This window comes from Oncorhynchus gorbuscha, linkage group LG11, assembly GCF_021184085.1.
Source record: "Oncorhynchus gorbuscha isolate QuinsamMale2020 ecotype Even-year linkage group LG11, OgorEven_v1.0, whole genome shotgun sequence".
Taxonomy (NCBI): Eukaryota; Metazoa; Chordata; class Actinopteri; order Salmoniformes; family Salmonidae; genus Oncorhynchus; species Oncorhynchus gorbuscha.
Genome location: NC_060183.1, coordinates 80,212,761 through 80,222,760, shown reverse-complemented (window position 1 = coordinate 80,222,760; position 10,000 = coordinate 80,212,761). Strand labels below are relative to the sequence as shown.

The 10,000-nt window shown below is 42.8% G+C and overlaps 1 protein-coding gene across 2 annotated transcripts in view; it reads right to left on the bottom strand.

Annotated features, from left to right (window-relative positions):
• The window catches only part of LOC124047978 (LIM/homeobox protein LMX-1.2-like), a 111,931-nt gene that overhangs the window by 3,730 nt on the left and 98,201 nt on the right, over nucleotides 1-10,000 (bottom strand). For both annotated transcript variants that reach the window (XM_046368338.1, XM_046368337.1), the window contains exons 3-6: nucleotides 7,085-7,317; nucleotides 5,084-5,262; nucleotides 4,544-4,621; nucleotides 4,170-4,236 (exon numbers count right to left, since the gene is read on the bottom strand). In XM_046368338.1, coding sequence (XP_046224294.1) covers nucleotides 4,170-4,236; nucleotides 4,544-4,621; nucleotides 5,084-5,262; nucleotides 7,085-7,317 — 557 coding nt within the window. The remainder of the gene's footprint in view (nucleotides 1-4,169; nucleotides 4,237-4,543; nucleotides 4,622-5,083; nucleotides 5,263-7,084; nucleotides 7,318-10,000) is intronic.

Here is a 10,000-nt window from a genome sequence, read left to right as displayed (position 1 = left end):
TGTGTGTGTGTGTGTGTGTGTGTGTGTGTGTGTGTGTGTGTGTGTGTGTGTGTGTGTGTGTGTGTACGCAGATTTCAAAGTTTTCCGTGTGGATTGTTAGGTCCTCAGTTCTCACTAAATGTTCTTAGTCACAACTTCAGCACGTATCTAAGTCCCAGAGCTCATTTAGTTAACTACAGAACTCATTTAGTTAACTACAGGGCTCATTTTAGTTAACTACAGGGCTCATTTTAGTTAACTACAGGGCTCATTTTAGTTAACTACAGGGCTCATTTTAGTTAACTACAGAGCTCATTTAGTTAACTACTGGGCTCATTTTAGTTAACTACAGGGCTCATTTAGTTAACTACAAGGCTCATTTAGTTAACTACAGGGCTCATTTAGTTAACTACAGGGCTCATTTAGTTAACTACAGGGCTCATTTTAGTTAACTACAGGGCTCATTTTAGTTAACTACAGGGCTCATTTAGTTAACTACAGGGCTCATTTTAGTTAAATACAGGGCTCATTTTAGTTAACTACAGGGCTCATTTTAGTTAACTACAGGGCTCATTTAGTTAACTACAGGGCTCATTTAGTTAACTACAGGGCTCATTTTAGTTAACTACAGGGCTCATTTTAGTTAACTACAGGGCTCATTTTAGTTAACTACACTGGGTGACTCAGGTGGTTATAAACCCTGGTTATTGGATCACATTATTGACATGGCAGCCCATTCGCAGAAGCCGCTACTTGTACTTTCGGAGGTGCTGAGCACTTATTACTCCGTCTCTCATATCCTGTCCTCAACAAAGCACCACAGCGATGGGGAGCCGAGCTGATCACACTTGATAACCCCTGGCTTTGATATGATTCCAATCAACACTATCACCCAAATGACCTCAGTTTTGCAGCCATCTTTAAACATACGGTCCCATGCAGTCTCATGCAGTCTCAACAATGCAGTCTCAACAATGCAGTCTCAACAATGCAGTCTCAACAATGCAGTCTCAACAATGCAGTCTCATGCAGTCTCATGCAGTCTCAACAATGCAGTCTCATGCGGTCTCATGCAGTCTCATGCAGTCTCATGCAGTCCCATGCAGTCTCATGCAGTCTCATGCAGTCTCAACAATGCAGTCTCATGCAGTCCCATGCAGTCCCATGCAGTCTCTTGCAGTCTCGTGCAGTCTCGTGCAGTCTCGTGCAGTCTCAGTTTCAACAATGCAGTCTCATGCAGTCCCATGCAGTCCCATGCAGTCCCTTGCAGTCTCTTGCAGTCTCGTGCAGTCTCAACAATGCAGTCTCATGCAGTCCCATGCAGTCCCATGCAGTCTCTCGCAGTCTCGTGCAGTCTCGTGCAGTCTCAATTGTGAGCCAGTGTGTTGGTGTTATCAGTTCGGCTCCCGACTGCTACGGTGATTTATTATCAATATCAAAGGTGAAGGAATAGAAAGTCCAGAAATCCAGAATAGAAACAAAACATGACCACCGACTCAATATTAGGTCAAATATGGACTTAAAACACCTGGATGCTTCTTAGCACTTAAGCGTCTACATGACTTAGCTTGTATTTGGGTGTTCGATACAATTTTTATCCTAAAGCGCAAATGTAAGAGTAGAGTTGTGTGTTATATACTGCGACACTATAGACATAGAATTAAGCAATAAGGCCCGAGGGGGATCTACCCGGTTTATAATTAACCAATAAGGCCCGAGGAGGAACTACCCGGTTTATAATTAAGCAATAAGGCCCGAGGAGGAACTACCCGTTTTATAATTAAGGCCCGAAGGAGCAATAAGGCCCGAGGAGGAACTACCCGTTTTATAATTAAGCAATAAGGCCCGAGGAGGAACTACCCGTTTTATAATTAAGCAATAAGGCCCGAGGAGGAACTACCCGTTTTATAATTAAGCAATAAGGCCCGAAGGAGGAACTACCCGGTTTATAATTAACCAATAAGGCCTGAGGGGGAACTACCCGGTTTATAATTAAGCAATAAGGCCCGAGGAGGAACTACCCGTTTTATAATTAAGCAATAAGGCCCGAGGAGGAACTACCCGTTTTATAATTAAGCAATAAGGCCCGAGGAGGAACTACCCGTTTTATAATTAAGCAATAAGGCCCGAGGAGGAACTACCCGTTTTATAATTAAGCAATAAGGCCCGAGGAGGAACTACCCGTTTTATAATTAAGCAATAAGGCCTGAGGAGGAACTACCCGGTTTATAATACTCTACATAAAATGCTACCCTTAATTCAAACAGTGAGTTGCTGTCACAAATCTGCTGGGTTGGGAGTTTGATACTGGGCAGTGACTTCACGCACGCACACACAAACCCATACACACGCCCAGTAATATACGCACACACAAACCCATACACACGCCCAGTAATATATGCACACACAAACCCATACACACGCCCAGTAATATACGCACACACAAACCCATACACACGCCCAGTAATATCACAGTGGTGGAAACAGAAGATGTACGGGTCAGGACTCTGGGGGGATAGTGGTTAATAATAACACATCATTGGACTGAAGCCTGGCTTTGTCTCACCCTGGTCAGGACCATTCACCACTGGAATGACCCCTGTCCTGTCTCACCCTGGTCTGGACCATTCACCACTGGAATGACCCCTGTCCTGTCTCACCTTGGTCAGGACCATTCACCACTGGAATGACCCCTGTCCTGTCTCACCCTGGTCAGGACCATTCACCACTGGAATGACCCCTGTCCTGTCTCACCCTGGTCAGGACCATTCACCACTGTCAAGCGTCTCAGAGTAGGAGTGCTGATCTAGGATCAGTTTTAAGATCATATTATATGGAAAAGGGGGACCTGATCCTAGATCCGCACTCCAACTGAGACACTTGAAACGGTCTTGATAAGGAATCTCTCTGGCCTTGACTTGTGTGAGAGTTCTACTACAATGTGGATATTCTAGGAATATTCTAGAACCAGTGAAGTCTCATAAGGTATTCTAGGAGTATTCTAGAACCAGTGAAGTCTCATCATGAGGTATTCTAGGAGTATTCTAGAACCAGTGACGTCTCATCATAAGGTATTCTAGGAATATTCTAGAACCAGTGAAGTCTCATCATAAGCTATTCTAGGAGTATTCTAGAACCAGTGAAGGCTCATCATAAGGTATTCTAGGAGTATTCTAGAACCAGTGAAGTCTCATCATATGGTATTCTAGGAGTATTCTAGAACCAGTGACGTCTCATCATAAGGTATTCTAGGAGTATTCTAGAACCAGTGACGTCTCATCATAAGGTATTCTAGGAGTATTCTAGAACCAGTGACGTCTCATCATAAGGTATTCTAGGAGTATTCTAGAACCAGTGAAGCCTCATAAGGTATTCTAGGAGTATTCTAGAACCAGTGACGTCTCATCATAAGGTATTCTAGGAGTATTCTAGAACCAGTGACGTCTCATCATAAGGTATTCTAGGAGTATTCTAGAACCAGTGAAGCCTCATAAGGTATTCTAGGAGTATTCTAGAACCAGTGATGTCTCATCATAAGGTATTCTAGGAGTATTCTAGAACCAGTGACGTCTCATCATAAGGTATTCTAGGAGTATTCTAGAACCAGTGACGTCTCATCATAAGGTATTCTAGGAGTATTCTAGAACCAGTGAAGCCTCATAAGGTATTCTAGGAATATTCTAGAACCAGTGAAGCCTCATAAGGTATTCTAGGAGTATTCTAGAACCAGTGACGTCTCATCATAAGGTATTCTAGGAGTATTCTAGAACCAGTGACGTCTCATCATAAGGTATTCTAGGAATATTCTAGAACCAGTGAAGCCTCATAAGGTATTCTAGGAGTATTCTAGAACCAGTGACGTCTCATCATAAGGTATTCTAGGAGTATTCTAGAACCAGTGATGTCTCATCATAAGGTATTCTAGGAGTATTGTAGAACCAGTGAAGCCTCATAAGGTATTCTAGGAGTATTCTAGAACCAGTGAAGCCTCATCATAAGGTATTCTAGGAGTATTCTAGAACCAGTGAAGTCTCATCATAATGCAGAAGACCTGCCCAGTTATTCCATCTCCTGTCCAAACCACACTCTCAGCCAGTTCACCTCTTGGGCACACACACATATGCAACCACAGGTTCACGTGCACACACTAAACACACAGACACACAACACTCACAACTAGAGAAACCTACCTTGGCCAAGCCTTTGGGAGTTCTGCTGCTCGTGCTGTTGTTGCTGTCTCCGGGCTAGCTTCTTCATCTACAAATAAAACACAATGCTGGTTAATAACAGACGCAAAAGCTTGACCAACATGTATAGACAATATGGTTCATACTTCAGTGAATCTTAGGCTACATCCCAAATAGCACCCTTATTCCCTATATAGAGCACTACTTTTGACCAAAGCACTTTGGGCCGTATAGTGCAACGTATAGAGAATAGCTAATGCCAACATGGGACTGTGAATAGAGTAGCATTAAGGAGCCCTAAAACCCTGATCATTGCAAGTTGACTGTTGAAATGTTTATTAAAAGTGCTTTTTAGACATCGTTCAGGTAGATCTCACCTTGGCTCTTTGGTTCTGGAACCACACTTGGACAACACGGACACTAAGGCCCGTCTCTGCCGCCAGCGTCTCTCTAACCTGGGGGGGGAGAAGTCAAAACGGACACCGTTTCATCCCCCTCTTGTAAAGCCTTCTTACAAAGGGAGTAAGAGGTGGTCGAAAGTATTTAAAATACATTATACTTTTGATAAAGTCGATAAAAGGGGGTTGTATGATAAGTGTCTGAATATAGTTGTTTAAATTCTTAATGACATTTTATTGAATATTTAATACACGAGTAGTAATATCTTAGTAGTATCTTCTAGAAGTGGTAGACACATTGTTATTTGGTAAGACACAACAATATAGTAGTAGGAACGGCCTAAATTCGGATGGGCTCTAAAGTTCATGGCTGTTTAAGACACAGTATTAAATTCAGTCCAATTGAATCTATTTCCTGACCAAGATGATTGCATACTAGAGCGACGCAGGTCTATGACATCATCTCCTCTTGTGAGTGATGGGATCTGTATCTGTTTCGTCAGACTGTAAGGTGGTTACCTTCCGGCAGGGTTTGGAGGACACCTCGAAGGACGCCTTGAAGGCTCTCCTCTGCTGCGTGGTCAGGATGGTGCGTGGCCGTTTGGGACGGCGAGGGTCTTTCCCGTCGTCACTGCCCTTCCCCTGGCCCCCAGAGCCCTTCTCAGGCTTCCCGTCCAGCTCCTCAGCTTCACTCTTCTCTGCAAAAGGAAATTACAACCCAAAAAGCATTGTCATTGAAACATTGTTGAACAGGTTTTCTAAACGCAACACAAATGACGACTAACCCTTGACGACTACATCCAGCAGCAGGATTTTTATTGAAAATAAATGTGCAGAGGATACTGTTATATAACCGTAAAGGGAAATAATCCATATCGATATATACACTGCATTGATAGGCATGGGAGAGCTTGTCTGCAGTTCTTTGGTGATTTAACAGCATCGGTGGGTCCCGGTGGGTCCCCCGCGGGACGGTTGAGCTAACGTAGGCTAATGCGATTAGCAAGAGGTTGTAAGTAACTAGAACATTTCCCAGTACATAGACATATCTGATATTGGCCGAAAGCTTAAATTCTTGTTCATCTCACTGCACTGTCCAATTTACAGTAGCTATTACAGTGAAATAATACCATTCTATTGTTTGAGGGGAGTGCACATTTATGAACTTGAAAATGTATTAATAATCCAATTAGGCACCTTTGGGCAGTTTTGATATAACGTTTTGAACAGAAATGCAATGGTTCATTGGATCAGTCTAACACTTTGCACATACACTGCTGACATCTAGTGGTCAAAATCAAAATTACGCCTATGCTGGAATAATACATTATGGCCTTTCTCTTGCATTTTATTTTGTATTATCTTTTACCAGATCTAATGTGTTAAATTCTCCTACATTAATTATCTACTACATTCATTTCAAATAGGGGGAAGGGGCGGAGCCTTTAAGAGGTTTTAAGTCTTGCCTTCTTTTTAAAATTTTTAATTGATTTAATTTTTTTTTTACCCCTTTTTCTCCCCAATTTCGTGGTATTCCAATTGTTGTAGTGGCTACTAACTTGTCTCATCACTACAACTCCCGTACGGGCTCGGGAGAGACAAAGGTTGAAAGTCATGCGTCCTCCGATACACAACCCAACCAAGCCACACTGCTTCTTAACACAGCGCGCATCCAACCCGGAAGCCAGCAGCACCAACGTGTCATTGACAGAACTGAAACAGCATCGCTGTTTCTTTGACCTTTCTCCACTGTTTCAAATGACCTGTATCCACACTAGAGTACATAATGGAAGATCATTGTTACATCTATTCAATGGAACCCGCCTTCATTATTTCCAGGACTTTCTTACTGTTATTAGTTATCTTTCAACTTCTTCCATTTAGCCAAATGTTTGACTCCGATTATGTATTTAATATCAATGATCTTTAAAAAATTGTTGATCAAACACATTCATAATACGTTAAATGAAGCTCCCCGGGGATTAATAACCCCTGTCTGGTTTGAATGACCCCTGTCTGGTTTGAATGACCCCTGTCTGGTTTGAATGACTCCTGTCTGGTTTAATAACCCCTGTCTGGTTTGAATGACCCCTGTCTGGTTTGAATGACCCCTGTCTGGTTTGAATGACTCCTGTCTGGTTTGAATGACTCCTGTCTGGTTTAATAACCCCTGTCTGGTTTGAATGACCCCTGTCTGTGTCCCAAAAGGCTCCTCATGTCCTATATAGTGCACTACTATTGGCCTGGTGCCCATCTCTTCAACAGTTCCCATACAGTAGTTGAAGTCCTGGGATTGATATCATCATCACTGTATTAAAATCAGAACAGATAGTTTGTAAGGATACTGAGCAGAAAATGTGTGGTGGTATCTAGAGAATAAAGTGCTACTAACTGGTTTGGCAAGCTGCATCATTATTTGGAAAAGGAAGAACCAGAGGAACAGATAGGAGAAGCCCGCACATCTGTGGAACAGGGCACAGCGTGCCACTGAGGAAACTTAAGGAGAGTTGTACTTTTTACCTGAATCTGAGGCATCAGGGCTCATGGAGCTGAGCAGTTCCTTCTCCCTCTCGTAGTCGCTCTTGCAGAGCAGCTGGCCCTCCTTGAGGACAAACTCGTCTCCTTTGCACAGCTGCCTGTCGCACACGCAGCAGCAGAAACAGCCCAGGTGGTACACACACTCCAGGGCACGCATCACAAACTCAGTAGGAGCTATATTCTCCAGGCAACCACTGCACTTGGTGGCAAACAGCCTGGGGAGACAAGAGTAGGGGAAAGCATAGGTGATGAGACCAGAGTTGGAACTACTGTTGGAGTAGTCTTGAATTATTTGTGACGACCAATGGTTGTAACAACTGCAGATATATTGTTCTTAGCAGTACAGTTATTACTACTATTTACTGCGAGTAGTATAATGTCAATCATAAATGTTAGTTTTTATACTCCTGTAGGCTCTAAAATAACAATTTAACTGAATGAGCCAAACAAACAGGACTAGTGGAAAAAAAAAAATAAAAAAAAAAGTTTTGTTAATTCCCCATGTAACATTCTGTTTGCTATATGTGACAGAGTAGGACTGGGCTATGCTTGGCTAGCAGGCTACCCACTGCGACCCCTTAGCCTTTTGACACCCGCTCAACTGTAAAAGCACAGCCGAACGCCCCCCCACTATGCTGCTGCTGCCTACCCATCAGGCCTTGTTGCGATGCAAATGTATCATCTCGAAACATTTAACACTGCTCCCCCTAAACCCCCTAACCCCCCCCCAGCGCGATGCTCCGCTTGAGCCCGACGGTGGGCATTAGCGTTTGGGAAAGGAGGAGGGCCTTCACGTGGGGGTGTGGGGGGTGTTTAGGGGGGAGCAGTGTTAAATGTTTCGTGATGCTACATTTGCATCGCAACAAGGCCTGATGGGTAGGCAGCAGCAGCAGCATAGTACTATGACTTTTCATCCGTCCAACAAAAAAGTTAAACAGGGATAAAATGTTCCCATGTGCAAAACATTTGATCAGACAGTTATAAATATAGCCTGAACTGTGGCACATTGGATCCCACTTCTGACACCAATTTTACAAATACAATATAAGGGTAAATGGTCATCCTGTTTCCCATAGTCAATCCACCACCCGATAGCATGTCTGATACTACTAAATCTACATTTAATGTAATGACATTTTATTAATTTAGCTAGGATAGTTCACTCAGTAACAATTGCCAGAGTCCATTCATCTACAGAACATTCTGTTACCAGCCACCTCTCCCACAGGCAGCTGCTGATACCAGCCACCTCTCCCACAGGCAGCTGCTGTTACCAGCTACCTCTCCCACAGGCAGCTGCTGTTCCATGCTGTCCCGAGTCCCAAACCAATTATCCTGCTTCATGAATATTACAGGCAGGTGCCCCAGCGAGGCCGGGGTGGGACAGAGCTGAGGGTGGATGCCCCATGGTGTGTGTGAATTACAACCGGCTCTGACGCCTGCCTCATGGCGACTCCTTCGTATGATAATGACCCGCAGAGACTTTGTTTAATAACGTGATCAGCATCTGTAATATCACAGCACCTCAGGGCTGATGAGTACACTAAGGGTTTGAGAGAGAGAGGGCGGGGAGGTTGGAAAGAAGGGCTGTGAGAGAGAAATAAAATAGAGTGTAATAAAGAGAGCTAGAGAACATTATTAAAATGCTTTCTTCCACAGTTCATTCTAGGGCTTGGCGATACGGCCAAAATATCACGCTATTTAAAACAAATTGGACGGTTTTTGATGTTTTTAAAAGTTAGACATTTGCTTTATGAGTTATGCGTGACCCCTAGGTTGGCAACACATACATTATAAGTGATGTCAAATGGGTCTTTCTCCATTCTGATTGGTTTATACCATTCAATTCAATATTTCTGCATTTCTTGCACTCAATGGAGAGCATTTCCACACTGCCACGTAGGGCTGCACAATATGGGCAAACAATCCAGGCCTTATTTTTTATTTTTAACCAAATGTTGCAATTGTGTTTTTAGAGCACAACACTTGGGTGAACTGTTGGAATCATGGAAATATAATAATTATTCTAATTCAAAAGTTAGAATATATTAGTGGGCACTTTGAATACAGTGTTGTTTGACATGACAACGAATGAAAATGCCAGGGGGGAGTTATTGTGACAGGGTAGGAACACAAAGTGTTGACAAGTGTTTCCTAGGGGACACTATAATTTTGGGCTACATTGAATGTTTTCCGGTAGTTACTTCATAGCTAACATATTCTTGCTTCATGTCTTCCTCTTTGATTTACAAGATACTGTTGCACAAACAAAATGCTGATTAAGGTCTACACCAACACTGGTATTATCAGGCTGTATAGTTAATTACGTTTTTTCTGACTCAGTACATTTATTAGCTAGCTAGCGATTAGCATTAGTGGCTAACAATTAGCAGCTAACAAGATTTAGGCCCAACTTGCTAAGAAAAGACAAGCTAGCTGTTTGCAGATGTAAGAAACACAAACTGATAGTGTAATTATAGAACGCCAGTTGATTTATATTAAGATGAAAAGGGAAAACAGCATCGTTGTTATCAACATTGTTCCATGTGCTACATTGACCATGCAGACTGAACGCAAGTGTCTCGTAATCAAGGAACAACAAATGCTCTCCTTGAGTGTCAGGGGGCGTGGCTTCGTTCTGTGTTGAAAGCAGCATGGAGAGAGAGCTGAGAGAGATGACTCAAGTAGGGAAGTAAAACTATAAAAATGGTCGTTACACACGGCGTATCACATTTAATAAACCAAAACATTCAAATAGCATTAAAGGGTGAAGCAAAAGCCCAAACCGGTCTGTGCGTCAATACGGGTATATTCCCAATTTGTAAGTCGCTCTGGATAAGAGCGTCTGCTAAATGACTTAAATGTAAATGTAAATGTTGTTAAATACAGTACACCGCC